Genomic DNA, 22,509 nt, shown 5'->3' on the forward strand with positions numbered 1-22,509 from the left:
GCATTTTTATATGAATTAATGTTTCAGGGTGTGAAATGGAGCCATAGTCAAAATGAAATAGAGTGGTGCAAAGTCCACCAGCTTTTAAACTATTTCACAAGGAGACTGAGGCTGATAATTGGGATCACATTCAACAAAATGTTTGAAAATCCCCTTTAGAGGACATTCAGAGGACGCATACTGCCAGTGTATCTAAATATTTAATAGACAAATTATTATGTGATGGAAAAATTGATAGAGATTTGCAGCCTGGGGAAAATAATAATTGAGGGGAACTAATTTATTTTACAAAGTCAACATGCCCCTACAGTTTCACTATTTGAAATAAGTTTTTTAACAGGGAGACAACTGCAAATAAAAGATAAAACTGTCTCAACTCAAGAATCACTTGACAAGAAGTGTTCCACAAATTGCAGAAAATTATCAGATTTGGAAATTATTATTATTATTATTATCATCATCATTATTATTATTAGTAGTAGTTGGCAAATAATGCCTAAAACAATATTTGTAACTATCATAATTATCAAATTATTTTAATGAATTCTTCTTATATTTTTAAGAACATTTTTCCAGGTAATTTCTTTGTTTATCGTCGTTGTTTTTATTTATTTACTTTTTTTTCAATTTCCAGTTTATTTTCTTGTACTTTTTTTGCCAAATTTTCGAGTCATTTTCTTGTTGCATTATCCCCATGTTTTTGAAAAGAAAAAAAAAGGCTCATTTACTCAGGTTTTAAAGGGTTAAAGTGGTGGATATGCAGGCACTGAGGCAATAATTGTTCTCTAAACGATTGTAAACAGGCCTAAGTAGAGGTTTGAAATTGCCTAACTGGTTTGTTAGGCACAGTTAAAATGTTGCAGGTGATCTGGTTTCCTGTGTCTCCTCAGGAGCGCGTGGACACGAGCTGCGCTCCTCGAGCTCCATCAGTGCCATTCCCCTTTCAGTCACTAGGGAGAGACTCTGAACTACGAAAGCTGCTGTGATCTCACTCAAAGGGTCCCACAGCAGGCTGACAGGAGCAGAGTCTGCACCGCACCGCCATCCGCACACCGGCCTCCGGGACGCGTCGCTCTCTCCGTCCGGGATGGAGAAAGGCGCCTCTGAACCGGACCCATCCCGCCAGCGGAACGGGGTCGTGGGCGCGCTGTACGGGGAGTTCACCGACACGCTCAACGACCGGGTCCGGTACTCGGTGAGCTTGACGGAGAGCGCACTGACCGTCCAGAGGATCTCCTCGTCACCCGGCCGGACTAAGGTGGTTTTTAACTTGATGGACTGTGTGGGCTGCCGGGCGTTCAGAGGGCCGGACGGCGCGGACGTCGGCGCCTACTTTACAGCCTATTTCTACCCGTTCAAGAGGCGCTGGATGAGCGCCGGAGTGGCCCGGCAGAGAGTGGAGCAGTGCTTCAGGGTCGCGCTGGTCCAGGACCCGCTCGCCAACCTCCAGGAGGCTGAGAGGTGGGCTCGAGCCATCAGGGATGCTTCTGTGCTGCAGGCGCCCCGGAGAGACGGTGAGCTCTGTGGGGAACATGGGTTTGAAAAAGCATGAGAATAAACATGCAACTTTATATTACAGGCCTGTATTTAACAACAGGAGACACACATCAGATATTATTTTGATGTCAAGATGATAACACACCATCAAGTGCACAATAAGCTCAGTCACATGGTGCAGGAATATTCTGCTGCTTTTTATATGACAAAAGTGAACCTTTGAGGGGCCATTTTAACCCTTTAACACCTGGACTGACATCAGTTTTCCTGTACTGCGTTCAGACACCTTTGATGAGCATTTAAACCTCTTAAACTTGAGAAAAAATGTTTGATTTCCTTGGAAAATATGAAAGAAAAGATAATGAGCAACTTTGCAAGAATTGTCCCGCAAATTGCAATAAATAAATAAATAAGTAAAAGGTGACAAGGACGTTACCTAATGGGGGGATTATTAGATATTATCAAAAACTAGGGAAAAATGTCCAGAAAACAATGTTTAGGCTATAATTCTCATAATTATATATTTAAAATTATATTAAGGAAAAAATATTATTTTTGGGACTTTAAGGTATGTTTTTTTGTTGTTTTTTTGTGATTTTATTTATTTCTGTAATTTATTGGCTTATTATTGTGTCATTTTCTAATTGTCAGCCCATTTCTTAAGTTGCTCATTGCCTTCAAAGGTTTTAACTCTAAATAGACTGGCCTGACTCTCATAAAGCCCCACGTGAAATCTCAACCACAGCACACATTTCTATTTCCAAAAACAGGTTTGGCAGAGAGGATGCACATTCCACCTGCTCTCAGTAACCTGCTCTACCTGCCGAGAAAGGTGATCCACCTGCCAGCAGCAATTACAGCTGCCTCATTCATTCAAACAGCCCATGAGAGGCGTGGTTCTGGAGCCCGCTGTGAACTCACACACACACACACACACACACACACACATACACACTCACACACACAAAACTGATCACTTAAGTAGTTAGATTTTCTACTGATCCTCTGTCTGCAGAGACTTTATAGCCGCTGCTGCTCAGGCTTCATTATTCCCGCTCAGTAAATTCCCACTGAGAGTTTATTGTTGACGGGTGGAAAAAAATCACATCAAAACAAAGCCTGTTTTTCATCCCGCTTTTGCAGCAGCTACATCTAATTAGGTCTCGTCATGTCTCGCTCTGTTTAAAATGCAGTCTGTCCTCAGGTTCCTTTGTCTTCCAATCTCATTAGCGTCCCTTTGCTCCATCCTGCTACACAATGAGACAGTCATTAACATGAATACTATATGAGAAGTGTTTATGCAGCTAATTACCCCTATCACTCATTTGGGAGGAAGTGCTGATGATGAGACAAAGCTGTTTGCGAACGGTTCATCATTTGGGAGCAAATTCAGAATCCAGCTTGTCGGGTCAGGTAATATCCTCTTCCTCATATAGAAATATTTAGCAGTTTAAAATATAAAGCAGGCATGTGCTTCTGGGCAGTTTCAAAGAGGACGCGGATATTTGACTTGACGGTGACTAATTTGGAATGTTGGTTGCCAAAGATGGAGGCGAGTGTTAGTAGGATAAGGAATGAGGTGGCCTCCTGTTCACAGCCTCAGGTGTACACTGAAATTTTGGGGTGTTTTTTAGGATTTGAGGACACAGGATGCCTATGTGCACCAGCCAAGTTGTACTTAGTTTACATCCATATCTGTTAAAACTAATCAATGAATAAAAAATGCAAAGAAAGTGTTAGCATGGGAGGTAAAATCTCAGGGTGCTATGTTTATTTATTTATGTTTTATTTAAATTTTCACTCGACTTTATAAAAAAAAGATGCTGTGAACTTTTCTGTATATGATATTGAAAGTTTCAGTTTTGATTAAACATTTGCTAAAGGCAGTTTATTATATTCCAAATTCAAAATTTTGACAAAATTTATCGCTGGATTTTCAAATTTCCATCAGTGCTTGGACACATCAAGTGGGACAAATGCCTCCATCAGAATAAAGAAAAATCATATCTGAGAATCAAATCTGAGTATAAAATAGCGATATTTCATCAAAATCACTTTATTCTGAGTCTTATTTAAGAAAAAACGTTTTCACGAACAAACCAGCATACGCAACAATGATTTCATCTTCAACTTTTAACTTTTAACTTTCAAACATCAAAGGCTCTTTTTTTAAAAATCTGACAACTAATTCATGTGGTGGAGGCTCAAAAAAGAAAAAACACCCACAGAATTAAGTCACACCACAGAAACCCCCCTTCTCTGATAAATAAAGAGCAGTCCCTTACTTTTGAAATTTATACAGCCTATAAATTTAGATCCCCGGCTATTTATAAAACATTCGGGACTGAAGCTTCGGACGTCCAGGCCTACTGACGCCACTGCTGCAAAAACAGAGGTCAATACATAAAGCGAGAGACTGGGCTTCTGTGTGATGAGCAACATCACCTCCCTCTGGTCCGCAGCCAGTGTGGAGTTTGGGTTTCAGCCCTGGATGCCAGGCAGGCAGGCAGATGGTAACCTGAGAGGTAACTGCCCCTCCTGTCACCATCCTCTCACTGGACTCATCAAAGAGCTCCAGCTTGGGAGGTTTTCAAATCACACATACTAATGAACCAGCTCAGACATCTAACACTTCTCTAACATGCTCTCTCATCCCGTTTTTTTTTTTTTGCCTCTTTTGAACGCAGCGTCTCAGCGATGATGTGATCATATCATTAATTTATAAGCTTGTTTTAGCATTCCGGATCCAGGCCAGCCAATAATACAGTATTTAACAGAATATGATATGTGATTTAAATGAGTAATGTTGTGGTAATAGATGCAGCAGAATTGCTGCTTCGTTGGAGAGGGTGTGTGAAGGTCAGCGTGATTCACTAATCCCTTATAGTGTTTTTAAGTTAATTGCGTGTCATCTCATCTGGTATTGCAGATGGAAAGGTTGGATTAAAAGTGCAATCGCAGCACAAGATTGGTATTTAGTCCGAGTGACGCACTTTCACTGGAGCAGATAAACACTTTATTGAACATGTGAAGGTGTAGTTTACGCTGAGGTCGTAGCGCTACTCATTGACTCTAATTCATTTTGGGTGATGGCCCCAATACTCTCAGAGGGTTTTTACTCACTGCAGGTTCATTGGAATGAATGAGCCGTAAATAATGAAGTGCACACACTATGATACAGTCCTGCACACGCTAATGGTCCGCTTCAGTATTTCCCCTGCTTAGAGGAGCCTCAGTTAGATTGCATGCTAAGGAGTGAGATGATGGTTACTGGCTTTGACTTTCTCCAAGCCCACTTGAAGTGGCTGCCGTCATTGCTGCTGGCTGTATCCTTTATTCTGCTTTTCAAACGGCTTGCAGGAGGTCAGTTACATATTTAACATTTATATAATGTTGGATTTTTTATTCTTTGGATTCCGTTTGTGCTACAGTGTTATGATGGCAGTGTGTGTTGTTGACATTTTCCCAAACTTCTGTGTGTGACTCCTGTGCATCTTTTAAAGGAGCAGAGTGTAGGATCTAGTGGCATCTAGCAGCGAGGACTGCAGATTGCAACCAGATGAAACTTCTCCCGTGTGCCAAGTGTGAACTCAGTTAGGATTCCCTTAGTGTTCATTGATCTGGAGGTTTTCACCAGGAGCCGAACTATCTGCAGAGATCTCTCCCTTGCCAAAACAAAAGGGACAGGACAGTGATGCCTCGGGTCCACATAGCATAGCTCTGTGTACGTATGCAAGTCAAGTGGAAATCAGTGAATTTCTATGAGAACTCCTTCCATCTATTTTTTTCGAAATTGGCTTGAGTGGTACGTTAAAAAATCAAACTTTTGCAACAGATTTCAGACAGGCCGTATGCACGGTGCCACAAGAAGTTAGCAAAAAACACTCTCGCACTAACTAACGTTTCTGCCAGTTTCTGCATTTTTATTAATCTGTAAAGAGATGCACCTCCTTGCATTGGATTAGTGCTTCGCTAACTTAAATGTGGATAAAACAATTAAATCGTACAGCTCTCTCAGACTTTCTGAATGTCATCGGATTGAATGGATCAAATCTTGAGTCATTTTGCAGGTATTGTGTCGCTTAAACAATGTATTCACTGATCTACAGACATCTCTTTCATAATATAAGATAATGGAAAAGCCTTTTTGGGCCCCGTGGCATCACGTGGTAAACCTGGAAGTTGTAATTCCACATTTTGCCTCCATGAAAATTGGCTTCAAAGCCTTGCACTTTTGCTGGGGACTTGGGCGAAACTCCAATGTCAAGGACCAGCTCCTTCTGAGGATATACATTTCAAGGTAGCAAAAACATGACAAAATTCTTATTTTTAGGTGATTATACATAAAAGAAAACACACTTATTCAATTATATTCCATTTCTGATAATATATCCTAAATCCTGCACAGTGGACCTTTTAAATTAAAAATTCTTATGAGCTATTTTGGTGCAAACTTGATTATGATCCTTGCACTGACTGTTGGGGTAAAGACTGAAGAGCTGTGGTCCATTCCCACAAAAGCGACCGTTTTTTAGCAGCCGCAGGGTCAGGTGTGTGTCTGTCAGTGTGTGATCTCTCTTCCCATGGGACTCTGCATGCTGAAGCCATCGTCGCCTCCTCAGTGAAGGAGACAAGGGCTAAAATGCGTCACTGGTCGACCTCTCACCCTGACCAACATTTTGGTCCCTCTGGAGCTTTTGTCTCCTGCTCCGTGACACGTGGCTGTGATGGCCTGTCAGCGCACCCCCTTCCCAACCCGCCGCCAGCCTGGTGATGCCTCAGTGGGCAGTTGTGTTTGTGCCCTTTGGTCCTCCTCCCCTCCTCTCCAGCAAACACTCACCCAGCCCTGGAATGCAGCTTGTTTGCAGACACATCAGTCCAGTCTGGATATAGAGCTCCTCCCGAACAAGACGGCTTTCACTGAATAGCCCACATATTTGTCTCTGCTCCAAGAGTTTTCTTCAGTAGTGTCATGGTTTAACAATTCCCACCTGTACTGCAGCATTAGATACTGTGGGTACTTTGCATCTTTATATCGTATTTTTTAACATCGGGATACACTTGTGGTAACGAGATGATAACTCTTCTCAATCAGCTCACTTGTCAGAGCTGTCACATCCTGTCTCATGGCTGCCTGTGTGTGTGTGTTTACCCGCTTGTACCCGTGAAATACACACACTGCAGCTGAAAGTTTGCTTGCTGGTGTGATGGGCAGGATGTGCCTGCAGGTATCTCACTTCACATGGCAGGCAGATTTCACATACACCCTCACACCCTGCATCTGTTTTCCTGTCACACACAGATACACAGGCACAGCCCAGGGGGAATGTCTGGGAAAAACTGTCAGAGAAACTGGGGGCAGCACATTGAAAAATACTGGACAATCATGAATTTATCCACGTTGCATTGAGCTGTCTTTATATTGGGAGTCTTTATGTCTGTAAAGACATCAAGTCATTTAAAGCAGTGGTTCCCAAATGTTTGTGGCTTGTGATCCCTTAAAAACAATGCACTCATTGGTGGTTGCATATGTCTTCTGATAATGATCAGTTTAGCCATGGAATGATTTTTTTTCATTTGCAGAGGCCGGGGAATGAAAATATATTCAATAATTTACTGGAAAAAGAGGCACAGATTAGAGGAACTCTTAAAAATATATAAATAATTTTGTGTTGCAGAGAGACATTTTTATGTTAATAATCTGGTGACCCCTCCGATTTATCATATGACCCATTATTGTCGCCCCAGACCCCCAGTTAGGGCTCATTCACGCTCAACGTTAGATACAAAGATACAAATAGATGGAGCACAGATGGAGCCTTTTTGTCCGTGCATTCATTTAATTTATACTTGTGCATATTTTTCGAAGGCTTATGGATACGGATGAAACACAGCAGTTGTAGCCGCCTGCTGTTCCTTTAATACATAGATTCACTTGCATGACAAGTGATTTTAGGAAAGCCCTTTAGAATAAAGCAGAATAGGTCTGAAGGTGTAGCAAGATAATCAAACTGAATTTCAATTTTTCTTCACTGCATTCATTCAGTATTCTGTTTGAATGGCTGAAACCATCAGAGATGTGAGCAGTGATTCATGCAGGCTACTGAAGGTGCTGGCCACGACATTGAAACCTTTCTCCACTTTTGTCTGTGCTTACAGTATCATGAATTCCAGTGTCAGAGTTTCCAGAGGAGGATGCTGATCTGTATTTGTTTAGGTTTGACCTTTTGTTTGTGTCTGTGGGTTTATTAAGGGTATGTTATTCAGCTCAGCACACTTGAGTGCAAAACATGATTCTAAAGCTCTTTCATCGTCAAAAGCCAGTTTCCACTATATTCTGGAAGTGTAGAGAGGACCTTTTGTGCCTGAAAGCTGCATTGTGCTGTGACACAAGTCAAAAAACAATGGTAACCCTGTGTGGATGAATGGAGGCAGAGTTTGGCATGTGCCTGTGTGTTTTCGCACTCGCTCTCCTCACTTCCTGGTGGGTTTACACCTCGTTCACTGAGATATTTTTGTACCTCCGCCGAGTCCTATCATCACGGGCCAAATGGGGGCGGTGGCGACCGCAGCGATGCAACACAGGTCACAGTTTTGGAAATTGAGGCTCAGACAGCTCAGACAAGGTAGACAGATGTTAGTGAGTCACAACATTGCATTTGGCATTTTACTGCAACTCTTTTGATTCATTTCTCTGATAAGCGATAGGTGGTGGAATTTAACCACCCATCACATTTTGTGCTGCTGGTAATTTTGTCTGCCTGGTACCAAAGTCAGCACCTGCAACCGAATCATTTTGGTGGAATCTGATAGGGAAGTTTCTGACTCCACACCCCGAAATGGATTGTACTTTTTTGTCCTCTCTGAATCACCTGATATGGTCTCCAGTGAGTCTGTGTCTGCTTTAAAGGTCAAGGACATCTACTGAAAAATCCACAAAGCTTCTCTCTGAATTCACTTTAAAAAGCTGCAAACTCTTTGAGTGGCAGCCAGCATCCCAACTGAGTGGCTAAACCTGAACTATGTAAATATAGATTCAAATGGAAAAGCAACTTAATGAGGTCAAAATAATATTTCCTCATAGGGTGGGTGATATGGCCCTAAAATAATATCATGATCATTCAGGGTATTTTTGTAATAGCAATATTCAGTGAGCCACTTGGCAAACAACAAGGGAACATTGTTCAGAACTTTATTTAAAATTATTTAACTATTAAATATATATATATATATATATATATATATATATATATATATATATATATATATATATATATATATATATATATATATATATTATGTTACAGAATTGTAATTATTTTTGCCCTGTTTCAGGTAATTTCCTTGTTAGTGTTTGTTTTTGTCCGAAATTTCTTTTTTTGTTGCTATTTTTCAGGTAACTGCCTTTTACTTTTACTGATTTTTTGCACATTTTTGGGTTATTTCTTAAGTTACTCATTGCCTTCTTCCTGTTTTTAAAAGACAACTTGCTCAGGTAAGTAACATTTTAATGATTAAATTTGATTTATTTGTTTAAAAAAATGGATTTAATGAAAAAAGGCTAATGTATTTAATCTAAAAAATCACTTTTAACAGCAATTATTGAACTGGGGATTTTGTTGGATTGAAGGATTTTACATTTTCTTTAGGGTGATGATGATATTACAATATATAACACCAGACATTCAATGTCTCATTTGAAAACCTCAATAGAAGCTTCAAATGTTAAAAAAAATGACATCGGGTACAGCCCTAAATAAATCTTCAACACATCACACCACATTGAAACCATTTAACAATTGTTAACCAACCAACTCTTGATATTTTAGATACAGCCGTCCTCATACACATCATTTATAGGCTCTTTTTTAACCCCTCTGTCATGTGGTGTGGTGGACCCCAACCCCAGAGACTGCAGCCAACAGGAACTCAGAAAAATCCCTTTTTATGAAAAACAAAACACCTGGAGATCACAAAACAATCCAACAAAGACTGAACCACAAGGGCTTTAAATACAAACTAGTCTGACGAGGGGATGAAGTGCAGGTGGAGAAAAGGCAGAGAAGCTCAGGTGAGGGGAATAAGGTGATTAAGAGCTGATTTAATGTATTTAATCTAAAAAATCACTTTTAACAGCAATTATTGAACTGGGGATGTTGTAGGATTGAAGGATTTTACATTTTCTTTAGGGTGATGATGATATTACAATATATAACACCAGACATTCAATGTCTCATTCGAAAACCTCAATAGAAGCTTCAAATGTTAAAAAAAATGACATCGGGTACAGCCCTAAATAAATCTTTAACACATCACACCACATTGAAACCATTTAACAATTGTTAACCAACCAACTCTTGATATTTTAGATACAGCCGTCCTCATACACATCATTTATAGGCTCTTTTTTAACCCCTCTGTCATGTGGTGTGGTGGACCCCGACCCCAGAGACTGCAGCCAACAGGAACTCAGAAAAATCCCTTTTTATGAAAAACAAAAAACCTGGAGATCACAAAACAATCCAACAAAGACTGAACCACAAGGGCTTTAAATACAAACTAGTCTGACGAGGGGATGATACGATACGATGGTACTTTATTGAAATTTGTCTTGCATCTACAAGCTCTCAACAATCAATAGAATAGCATAAAAGACAATGAAAAAACACATTCAAACATTTGTACAGTTGCCCTCCAGCAGTCACCCAAAAGACATACAGAGCATAAAAAGCGGAAACACATAATATAGCATTTGTTTATTCTTTGCAGAAACCAAAATGTAAAAATTGGCTGTTTTATGGACGTTATATACTGGATTAGTTCCAGGCTGGTACCTGTAACTTCTTCGAATTTTCACTGTAAGCTGCTACTGGATTAAACAAATGAGATATAAATGTTAATAAGTGAGCTTTCCAGGTGCTGGTAGGTGAATTTTGCTCACTTTGGACAGAGTCAAGCAAGCCATTTTCTTGTGTCCAGTCTTTATGCTAAGCTAACTGACAAAATATCAAACTATTCCATTATGAGACAAAAAGAGAACAAGTGACTTCCCCCCTCCCTTATTTTCTCAATATCTTTATTTTTTTTTTTACTTCTTTACACATCAGTTATCTGACATCTAACTCCTTTAGTTTTATTTCAAATTATTTAAATTATTATCTTCAAAAAGACAGTTGAAACATCCATTTTGCAAGGTGCTGATTCCCTGCCAACCCCTGGGTAATGAAACGTATTCACTCTTCCCTTGAGACACATAAGCAACAGGAGGATTTCCTTGCAGGGATTAATAAAATGTCACAGAATTGCTATAAATAATCGGCACCTGTAAGCCCTCTCTGCTTGAAGAAAGAAGCATGTCACATTAACATGAAGCATCATCTATCTGAATGCCGTCACAGCCCCTGACTTCACCGTTTCATGCTCTTTTCTTTCCCCTCGGGGACGAGCCTGTCCTTATACATTCTCTTAAATATTTGATCATGCATAAGAAGACCTTCTCTCTTGTCTTCTTCACTCACATCCACTTCTCTCTGTCTCCTGCCTCCAGGTGTGGCGTACGCAGAGGTGCGTCGGCCCTGCAGAGTCATGATTCTGGTGAACCCTCACAGCGGGCGCGGCCAGGCTCTCCAGCTCTTTACCGGCCACATTCAGGGCATGCTCACTGAGGCCGCTGTGCCCTACACGCTCGTCATCACAGGTCAGTGGCGCCAAGGTCACCCTGACATATAGATTTGGATTAAACCTTTAACCCCGTCATAGGACAATTACAATAATAGCTCTCACTAAGCTCGTCATAACCACACCGTAAGAAACAGCTGTAAATATCTGGCCAAATTCAAACAGTAATGCAGAGTTTTTTCAAAATACAGTAAAACGCTTGAAATCCTTAGTTCTTTTTAAGGCCAATATTACACTTTAAATCTCATATTCTATTGTAAAACAGTCTTATAAGTGTTAAGTGTTAATTACTGTAAGTTAACAGTAATATAATGTTTAAGTATTTTATGGTTTTGACACTCTAAAAGAACGATCCAATGCTGGACATTACATATCATTCAGCAGAAATCTGCACAATCTCACAAATTGCTTTAAAAGAACAGCTATATAAAAAACAGTTATGTACAGTTTTTTTTCAAAATGCAGTAAAACACTGTAAATCTAGATGATTTTTTTGGAGCCAATGTAACTGCTGTAAAAATACGGCCAAATAGAAACAGTAATGTAAAGTTCTTCTTTCAAGCTACAGTAAAATCCTGTATAACCTGATGCTTTTTGAGACTGATATTACACCGTAAATCTCATATTCTACCGTAAAATTCTGTTATAAATGTAATGTTAATGTAATATTGAAGTAATTTACGGTATTGACACTGTAAAATCAGGGACAAATGCTGGGAACTACATTCATACACTACATTCAGCAGAAATCTACAGTGTAACAAATTGCTGCAAAGAAAAGGCCATATTCAAACAGTAATGTACATATTTTTCAAACTATAGTAAAAGACTGTAAATCTAGATGCTTTTGCAGCCAATATTACACTGTAAATCTCATATTATACTGTAAAATACTGTTATATATTCAAAGGTAACATAATGTTAACGTAATTTCTGGTATTCACACTGTAATATAATGCTAGGGTGCTGGCAACTGCAGCTGCCAGTAGTTTACTGTAATTTTACAGAAACATTTGTTACAGTGCACAGTATAAACAAACTTTTATTTTAAGCGGCAGTTTCCACTCTCTGCAGTTATGATGCATTATTTGTGTAGTCCTAAATTTGCAGGCCACATCTGCGAGTGCTCGAGCACTGATACACATTCAATTCTCGTTGCAGCCGCTGCAGCTGCTCCACATTCTGTGTGAGTTGCTGGTGGCTTTTTGTGACCTTAAACAGTGCCATGTGTTGGGTACTGACATCAGAGGCTCTGAACTTCAAGTGACCTCTCTTTGAATACCAAGGAGCTGCTGGGAAACAGGGAAAAGGCTTTAAAGAAAAAACATCATGCACAGTGCATCATTTAGCCTCACATCCAGCCTCCACTCTGTTTGGCAGGAGTTGACAGGTAAAAATTAGCAGTCTCTCCCTGCATTGGCTTGGTGGTGCATCAGCTGAATTTCTGATACAGCTCAAAGTGAGATTGAATATGACAGCAAAGACAGGGGAAAGAAGGGAAAAACTGTTTGTTTATTTGAGAAAGAGTGCCGATGCGCATGCAGGCTCTTTGTGCTGACTCCTGGGACTTAAAGAAAGGTCAGCAGCTGGATGGTGATGTTAAAAGACAGAGTAATTACTGACGTCGACCCCGGCCAAGCAGAATGGGGATGGAGGAGGGCGGGGTGGGAATGTGGGTCGCCGAGGGCCTTTAGTGGTGGGATACGGTAGCCAGTCAGAAGCGACCACGAGTGGATTAACCGGCACAACCCATTTTCCCAGCACGCAGCTCCTTGATGAATGTATCACACAGCCTTTGCCCGAGGAAGGACAAGAACCAATGGAGGCGCCTCTTGTGTCAGCATGTACCTTTTACATACTGTATGAAGCATTCAGTGTACCGAGCTTTATCTTTACCCTGGTTAACCTCACAAGAAGGCGATAGAGTGGGACACGGGAAGGGAAACATTGTATTTAAAGTGAAACAACTGGAATTAGGGCCAGCTCAATGTCATGTTTTCAATACATGATCATCATGGCCCAAAGATAACAATGTTTTTGCGATATCTATAGATCTTTGAAAAAAAGCCATCAGTCAAATTCATCTTTAACTTTCTTCTTTGTGCGTTTTGTCACTTTTTGTTGGCAAGTAAATTTCACTTAAAATATGAGTTTAGGGAAGTTGAGAGTCTGCAACAAAAACTGTACAAAATCATACAAAAAGAACAATTGATCTTAAAGCTGGGGTAGGCAGTTGAATTTTTGCCTCATTAGGCAAAAATCACATAATAAATTTTGAGCATACTTTAATTCAAGTGGACTGAGAGAAAACTAGACTTCTGCACCTTCTTTTGGCTCTGTTTTCATGCTTTAGCAAATCTAACCCATGATGGGAGACTTTGGCCAATCACAGATAACACCCACAGAGAGAGGGTGTTCCCATTGGCTGTTCTACAAATGCAGATGCAGATGCACATCGCTTCAATAAAAACCTGATGCAAGGGCGGAGAATCCTGCAGAGAATGTTGCTATTCCAGCATCGGCAGCAACTGCCTACACTGCAAAGTGACCCAAAAAGGAAGGTGAACTTAAAAAAAAAAGTCTAAAAGAGAGTCACGAACGAAACAAAATAAAATGCATGTTAGTATTAGCAAAGCGCTTCAAAGACTGAGAGAAAATGTTGCAAATAGTTTAGCAGCAGCTGCAGGTTCAATTCCAACCTCGGCCCTTCGCTGCATGTCATTCCCTCACCCTCTTTCATGCTGTAACTGTCCTGTCGATTAAAGGGCAAAAAGCCCCCCCAAAAAATCCTAAAAAGAAGAATGTCGAGCTCATGTTATCAGGATGGCCTTACAAGGCTAACTGGCAGAGCGTGACAAAGCAACAACAGAAAGAAAAAGAAAAATATGTAAGAGGCGAGGGGTTATTTACACAATACTTTCATATGTGGATTAGCAACAGGATAGCAATATTTAATTCATAAATATCATAGTTATCTATGTCGGTATATAACGACACTCCTAACCCCTAATACCTGTGATTTCAAGTGTGTCATGTGTTGCCTAAACAGTATAATTATCGGCCATAATCTGTGCAGCTCAAAAGAAGAATCAATAATGAACATGACAGCTGGATTCAGACACAGGCTGCTGTGTGTGTTTGGCTGTGACCCCGTGAATAAGGAAGTGGCTGGGAAGTAAAGCATCACTCAGATCCCTGGCAGCTGTAAAGTGCTGAGTCAGCTGTGCAGTGCAGTTACTCTCTAACTGCCTCTGTCTGTCAACACAGCACTGCATCACCGCCTCCAGCCTCCACTGCACACGCCAAACAAACAGCAGCAGCAGCGCGGGGCGAACCGCTGGGAGAGAGAGGCCCAGGAGAGTGTTGAAAGAAGGGGACAGGTAGAGGTTGAGCAAAGTTAACGGGAAGCAGAGGGCAGCTGTTTTTATTTCAGTTGCAGCCTGGATCGATAGTGTAGCTGGAGCGGAAAAATATTTCCTTCATGATGGCAGTGCATCAATACTTGCTAACTTCTTTGCTGTCTGCGTTCTTTGCTCTCTCACGCACACACAAACACACACCGCTTCACTGGGGAGTCTCGGCTGGTAGGACTGTAGACTTTAATGCTGGTGGGATGAGCCCACAGAGAGCCCCTGCGGAGGGACCCACTCAAGGACGCTGCCAATAAAACTAGGCTGAACAAATAGCTCAGTCCTCCGCCGGCGCATTAACCAACACTCACATGCACACACACACACACACACACACATACTGAGCACATGCGTCCAATGATTGCACACACAAACACACACACATGCAGATATTTGTCAGTCACAGATGTTTGCATGGCGGCTAAGCTGCCTTGGAGCTGTTGAGTAGCCGCTGGATGGGCTAATGTGATATGTTTGGCCCGATAAGGGGAAATTGAATCTCTTTTCTGCTTAATCTCCCTGATCCCACCCCAGAGGCTGGACATGAAGGCAGCATGTCTCTTTCTCTGCCCTTGCCCTTGTTTTTATTTTTGTCAGTTTGCCCAACACTTTTTCTGTTTTGTCTCTTTTTCTCTGCTTTATACTTGTTTGTTCTTCAGAGCATCAGAACCATGCACGAGAGGTGGTGAGGAAGGCGGATTTGTCACAATGGGACGCCCTGGTGATCATGTCTGGAGACGGGCTGCTGTTTGAGGTGCAAATCAAATTGTGAAATATGTTACACATTAGGTGGGTTTCCATTACAGATTTGCGCAAAACTCACATCTTCTCGTGATAACATTTCAAGAGGGATGGCGATAGATGTTCAAAACATTAACAGGTTTATTTCTATTGCAGCCATCGCACTAAGCTACTAAGAAGCGCGTAATCATACCATCATGGCTTTTTTCTTTATTAATTGAAGTGTTTCCATTAGGCATATTTTATATTTGCAATTTTGATTTGTGCAATTTGAGCGTTAATGGAAACCCGCCTATTGTTATATGTATTTTCTTAGTAATTGTCATATAAAGGTCTAGTGTGTAAGATTTAGTGACATCTAGTGAATGAAAACATTAAAGCAAGAATGGCCCAGTTAGAGCCACTATTTAGCTATTTTGTTATGGGTTACTGTAAAACTACACGGTGAGCCCCATAGCAGGGGATCTGCTCTGTAAGAGTCCTCATTCATAAAACAAGTTTTTATTATGTGATTCAGTGATTATATAGTCAACAAATACATAGATATGCAATACATATTGCAATATGTTTTACATCATTTCTTTGTTTGACTGTGCTTATTTGAGCATTGAACTATCAAAGAAACACATTTTTATCACAACTTAGTCGTGCACAAACACTGCTTTCTCTTTAGGACCATGCACTGATTCTGTTTTTGTGTTTGTTCTTGTTCACTCAGGTGATAAATGGTCTGATGGAGCGAGAGGACTGGCAAGAGGCCATCCAGACCCCTCTGGGTATTCTACCAGGTGGCTCAGGCAACGCCCTGGCCGCCTCTGTCCACCACTACTCACAGTGAGTCAGTCCATTAATGAGTCATTTAAATGCATGGACCAACAGTACAGAAGAAGAAGAACCTTCCTCAGCCTAAAAAAGAACGATTTATCTCCTTTCGGTGTAATTATGCCAAAGGCTGACTGGGCACATCATTTCTCAGGAGGGGGGAGAGACAGCGGAGCGGACTGGAACTGCTTCGCTGTGCGGCAGAGGTCATTTCAGGCTGCTGATAATTCTCAGAGGAATGATGTGATGGGTTTAGAAACTTGCACATTATGAGCGATTACGGTCCACAGTGCAGCTGTGGAACCAGCCGACCCAGCACATGTCCGGGGTGTCATCTCCATCTGCTGGTTGGCCGAGGGCACAACTTCAAAGGAAAAAATATATTTGTCATTCCAAGGTTGTAACTTGTGCTGTGCTGCAAACTGCATTTGTGAACAAGGCTGTAGCTGGGATTTTTTCATGAATCCAGGTGCCCCCCTTCGTTGTTGTTGTAACTGTGACAGAAAGACAGTCGCTCCGGGATTTCATTGACTTTTGTTTAAGGATTGTTGTGGCCTGAAATGCTTGATTTTAGACAGCTTTTCTGTTGCAGTGTTTTAAGAAGGTTTTTTTTTTGTTCCAGCGAGTATAAAAGCACATGTTTTGAGTTTGTGATTTATTCTACACAAACATTACTACTAACCATGCATATTTTATCTCACTCATCTTGAGTCTTTCTAAGTATTGCAATTGATCTGGATACAACAGCCTGTGTCATGGTGATTTTTCTCGCCTGTCCACGTATTTCAGCCATTCTGCAGGTGTGTTTTGGAGTAGAAAGATCACTCTCTCCAGGATTTCGCTGGCTGTCTGGCTTACGATTGCTGCAGCCTGAAATGCCTGATTTCACAGCAGCTTTTCTAAAAAAAAAATGCAATGCTGATGTTTATAAGCATTTTTTGTTTGTATTCTTGCTATTTAATTGTGGGGGGCAAGTGAAAATTGCAAAAATCCAGCGATCAGCTTTTGCAACCATTTGAAGCAGCTCTGAAGGACCATCTACATGAGCTGATCTCCTCCTGATCTCTCTGCCCAGTTAGTACAAGCGAACACAGCAGCGGCGTCAAAGACCTGACGCCAAGCCAGTAACAGTCCTAACCGTGTCACACTGACACAGAAATGGCTCTGTCATTAAACGCATCAGTAACTCCTGGCTAAAGTTAGACATGTGATGCTAACAGTTAGTCCTGTCACTGTGTGGGTGTGACTATGCTATGATTGCTTCTAACTCTCGATGTGTGTCTCCGTCTCTCAGGTCACCTCCAGCGTGGAACGAGGAGCTGCTTTTGAGCTGCGGTTTCATGCTGTGCAAAGGTCTGGTCGTCTCCATGGACCTGGTGTCGATCCACCTGGCCTCTCGGCAGCATCTCTTCTCCTTCCTCTCCCTGGCTTGGGGCTTCGTGGCTGACGTCGACATCGAGAGTGAGAAGTACCGCCATGTCGGAGCAATCCGCTTCCTGATGGGCACCCTGGTGCGTCTTGCCACCCTCAGAGTCTACCAGGGCAGGTTAGCGTATCTGCCTGTTAAGGAGGCGCCAAAACATCCAAAAGGGAGCATCAAATCTAACCACCCTCCCTCCACACCTCAGCACCCCTCGCTTTGTTCCTCGCTCCCCTGTCGGCTCCTCCCCAACACCTCTCCAAACCAGAACTCTCGTTACAATCACAACAGCACAAACTCCAACCACAACACCATCACTAACTCCTCCAACAACGCCATCACCACCAAGAGACCTGAGACGCAGAGTGATGGCAAGACCAGAGCGCCAGAGGACTCTCTGCTCCCTGGCTTGGACCAGCCAGTCCCAGAGAGCTGGACGGTGGTTAAGGAAGAGGACTTTGTCTTGGTTTTGGCTATTTACCAGTCCCACCTGGCTGAGGACCTGTGGACAGCCCCCGGCGCGGTGGCAGACGACGGAGTGATTCATCTGTTCTATGTGACAGCAGGAATCTCCCGTCCTGCACTCTTGCGCCTTTTTCTCGCCATGGAGAAGGGTGGTCACTTGGCGTGTGGTTGCCCCCACCTGGTGTACGAGAAGGTGAAGGCTCTGCGGCTGGAGCCCGTCTCTCCGCAGGGCATGATCACTGTGGACGGGGAGATGGTGGAGTACGGGCCCGTTCAGGCTCAAATCCATCCAGGACTGGCCAGACTCATTTGTGGATGAACTTGGATTATTTTAATCTTTTCTGGCTGTAGAGCTTTCTAGTTTGGCCTTTTATACTCAGTGTCGATTTCTTTCTGTATGCTGTGTTTTCAGAAGTGCCAAAGACATTTTATCAGCCTCTGGAAATTCCTCTATTTTTCTACAGAAAGAATTTGTCCTATTTTTATCAGCCCTCCCCCTGTCCCCTCTTTCTCTCAATGTTTGATTCAGGGTCAAAGCCATGGATGGTTGTTCTTGCTGCTGGCTGGTCCCAGCTTAGAGAAATGGATAGAGATTTTGTGTGTGTGTGTGTGTGTGTGTGTGTGTGTGTGTGTGTGTGTGTGTGTGTGTGTGTGTGTGTGTGTGTGTGCATAAGCTAGCCAGACCTTTATGTATGTTTGTGTGCACTCGTGTGTGTATGTGTGAGATTGTGCACGCGGAGCTTTGGCGCGGAGCCGTGCAGCGGCTGAGGAGTGCATTGTGCACTCCGCTGTCGGACCTCATAAGCACGACACACGTGAAGAGAAGCACATTTTCCCATCCTGGGAGGCTCGTGAAGAAACCACGCCTCTTGTCCCACTCTACTGCCCCCAGGCCGACAATCTCCCTCCTGGGCAACCGCTCTGACAGCATCGCCTCCCCCTCAGCCTGGTAAAGAGGAGCTTTCTTGCTGAGGAGATATAAATCCCCCGGGGGATTTGATGTTGAAAAATCTTTAATCTTTGCATAGCTTATATAAACTCGAACAATACCAGATCCAGTCACACTAAGCAGTAGTCAGTCTCCCTTTTTTTTTTCTGGGTGTGAAAACTTCCTCCAGCTGCTGGTGGAGCAGAGAGAAACCTGACCAACTGATACTTCCTGTCCTGTCTGTCCTCTCACCCCGCTTCATCTGCAACCATCATCAAACTGTAGCCTCCACTCACACATAAACACACTTTCTTCTCCCCATCCCCCCCTCCTCCTATGCACAGCTCCTCACTGTACACACACACATTCCCTTGCATCTCTGCAGCACTTAGTGAGGGGGAGGGGCATGGTCTGCTACTGTGCATATGATCCCCTCTCCTCTTGCCATCTTAAGATTGTACTCTCCCTCCCTCCTTTGGTTAATGAGCCATCAGCACCTAATGTGTCCTTAATACGAAGCTTTAAATCTGCAAAGGTGTGCAAAATAGAGTTTTTAAAAAGCTTTTAAATGAGTTTCGGCGCTTAACACTTATTAGACTGGTTGAGGCTAACTAAAGTGGAGAGGTTTCACACCGGGGTCAGTCAGCGGTGCATATTGAGAGGCATACAATCAATGAGAGCTGGAGGGAGTCAAATGCTCGTCTGTTGTGTGGCCTTTGCGCTAGTGATGAGCATTAGTGTACGGGAGCATAGGGCAGTGCAAATGTTAGAATTATCATCAGTGCCCACACTCACACACACACCAGTTTATTTCAGGTCATGACGACCGCACCAGAACTGTTACACCCACAGGTATGCAGCAGCTGAATATCATCAGCTGTCTCTCCTGACCTTAATAAAAATCATATTCTTCAATGTGAAAAAACACAATGTCAACAGGGTAAAAGAGACGTTGCTATGAGTGCTAATGCATCTGATAACAACAAAATCACCTCTCGTGCTGAAAGTAAAATGTTGACAGGCTAATGGGGTTCAAAGAAATGCTGATTCTAAGCTTTTTAATGTTTTGATGCGCACATCACTGTCATCCTGAGTGCAATACAGTCAATGCAGTGAGCTGATAGCGCACATTGTTTTGCTGCTGCTGTTTTCAGAGCTTTTGAAAGGAGGAAAGTGTTTGGTTTCCGCCGGACGAAGCGTAAATTTTCAAATTTCTTTACATAATGCAAACAGAAGGAAAGTCTCTTTAGGGACTGTATGAAAATTATTCCAGTGTGGAGGAGGGCTGAATCTCATATTTTATTCCTTGCCCAACATAATAGTTTCTTTGGAGGCTCCCTTTGACACAGAGAAAATGGCTTAAGTGTCTTTACAGGCACATTAGGGCTGATTGATATTGCCCCAAAATAAAATCTCTCTTTTTTTCTTCATGTGCAAGATAGCGAGTTGAGTGTTAATGATTTCACAAATCTTGCACTACCTGCATTATGCACATTGAAAATACACAGGTTATTCCACACAGCTATGAGCTAAGCAGGCGTCCACTTTAATGATCTGTTCCTGCAGAGATAGAGAAGAAAAATCTGCAGTCCCTTGACAAGACTTCAACCTGACATCTGGAGACAGTTGCATGCTAGCGTTAGCTGCCCAGCAGGTAAAGATAAAGAAGAATAAAGTAGATTTTACACACTGATCTCTCAACTTCTTTGTAGTTGCTGTATATGACATTCTGAGCATTAATATAGTCACATTTAGACATTTACTATTTAAAACTAGTGTGGAGCAATGGTTTGCTGAGCAGAGAATGAAATCACTTTCCATTATCACTCACATAACACACCTACGTTGGCATTTACTGGAAATAATGGCGGCTAGTGAGGTGGCTGCAATAGAAATAAACCTGCTGATGTTTTGAACATCCATGGCTATGCTTCTAAGAATTTTGTCACGAGAGGAGATGTCGCTTAACATCACTCAAGGGAAACGCAGCCATCTCGCAATTGTGCTTTACTGACATTTCAAAAATGTCGCTAACGTATTGTGCAAATTTGTAATGGCCACCTGCCTACTGTGAGCTTAACTCTTGTATATCACAACAACACGTAAAGAAGGCTCCACCTTGTGGTGCTGGTTAGCATTGCAGTAATACCACAACTGGCTGTCACTCTGTGTATCCCCCTGGCTTGCAAATTGCCGCTGCTTCACACTGTGGTCATATTGCACTTAGTGCTGAAACACTGTCCACCCCACAGTGGCAGAATGATCTTGTTGAGGAAGCGTAGCGCCCACCCTGCTATTCCCTATTAGGAGTTCTGTCAACACTCTTACCTTTGTTAGCACTGTCAGCAATGTTAGCATCATTAGCTGTTTGCCATCAGCTCAGCTACCTCCATGTTGAGAGCCATGTGGAGGCAATCCTGACTCAGACTCGGAGCCACAGAAATTTTGTGAATGTCATATACAACACCTTTAAAATATTTTTTGTGCACATTTAAAAAATTAAATTAAACATACTTTTTGAGATTTATACATTTTACATATTGTGCAAAAGCAAAAATTTGAATGATCCAACATATATTGCTAAGCCTTGCAACACATTAACTGTACTGTAATGAACTGTACTGTACTGCTGGGAGCTGCTGTAGGCCAATATAAAATGACTCCCTGCTGATATGTTTAGTCACAAATAACTGCAAATACAAAGCCACAAAATTCTGCCTCTTAATACTGACATATTGACCCTGTTTGCCACAAGTCAATATTTGTTAAATTTGTTGTAAATTAAAGACAAAATGCAAAGATAAGATTTTTTTCCCTATACATACAGAAAATGCTCCACTATGATGACGGTGTTCACAAGAATCACCTTTTTGATCCAACCTATTTGGCCCCCTCCCTTAATGAACCATAACATACTTGAAGCTGACCTCTTCCATTCTCCATCTTCACTGCAGTGCCGATTTTTTGCCTATACTTGATTTTTACATTTACATATACTGTGTGATAGTCATGGCTACAACTCCTGTACAACATACTGTACCTTCTACCTTCATCAGAGTTATCCAGGTGCTTTGAATGCGTTATCATGCTCTGCAGGCTGCGCTCATGAACTTGCAGGTGCCCACGTGCACTGTTCATGACTAAATGTAAAAAGGACATCTCATCGGGGTAGAGATAAGCTATGCAAATGCCTTGTCATGGCTGCAGATATTTGGAGTGACGGGGCCCTCTGGTGGACCGCTCATATACACTCATTGAACGATTCCTGAAATATTATATCATACAATGCAATCTCTTTTGACTGCCACCTCTTTTCTGCTTCTTGTCATGAATGAATCGATATTAAGCTGCAGGAGACATACGATTCTACAAACAAATCTCGCCAACATCCATGTTATTGTAATTTACCATTGGGGAAATTTACTTGATACTTGCGTAGAAACACGGCTGCAAATAATAATCAATGTCAACATGTTGGAGTAGGGCGTTGTTACACTACTGTTAAATTATGGTACTATACTGTTAAATTGTTTATTCCAGTGGATACT

The 22,509-nt window shown here is 41.9% G+C and overlaps 1 protein-coding gene across 1 annotated transcript; it reads left to right on the top strand.

The window, feature by feature from the left end:
• The first annotated feature begins 1,087 nt into the window (after positions 1 to 1,087).
• Positions 1,088 to 18,524, top strand: LOC121957167 (sphingosine kinase 2). The gene is made up of 5 exons (XM_042505691.1): positions 1,088 to 1,514; positions 11,045 to 11,194; positions 15,245 to 15,339; positions 16,045 to 16,160; positions 17,443 to 18,524. The coding sequence occupies exons 1-5, from the start codon at positions 1,088 to 1,090 to the stop codon at positions 18,350 to 18,352; spliced, it is 1,698 nt and encodes a 565-aa protein (XP_042361625.1). The 3' UTR covers positions 18,353 to 18,524.
• The last annotated feature ends 3,985 nt before the right edge of the window (positions 18,525 to 22,509 follow it).

This window comes from Plectropomus leopardus, chromosome 17, assembly GCF_008729295.1.
Source record: "Plectropomus leopardus isolate mb chromosome 17, YSFRI_Pleo_2.0, whole genome shotgun sequence".
Taxonomy (NCBI): Eukaryota; Metazoa; Chordata; class Actinopteri; order Perciformes; family Serranidae; genus Plectropomus; species Plectropomus leopardus.

Bases quoted from the DNA above. Each gene is read 5' to 3' on its own strand.
- LOC121957167 (XM_042505691.1), top strand. From the start codon at position 1,088: ATGGAGAAAGGCGCCTCTGAACCGGACCCATCCCGCCAGCGGAACGGG. The intron at 1,515-11,044 runs GTGAGCTCTGTG...TCCTGCCTCCAG, and splicing joins GCAGGCGCCCCGGAGAGACG to GTGTGGCGTACGCAGAGGTG. The intron at 15,340-16,044 runs GTGCAAATCAAA...TTGTTCACTCAG, and splicing joins GAGACGGGCTGCTGTTTGAG to GTGATAAATGGTCTGATGGA.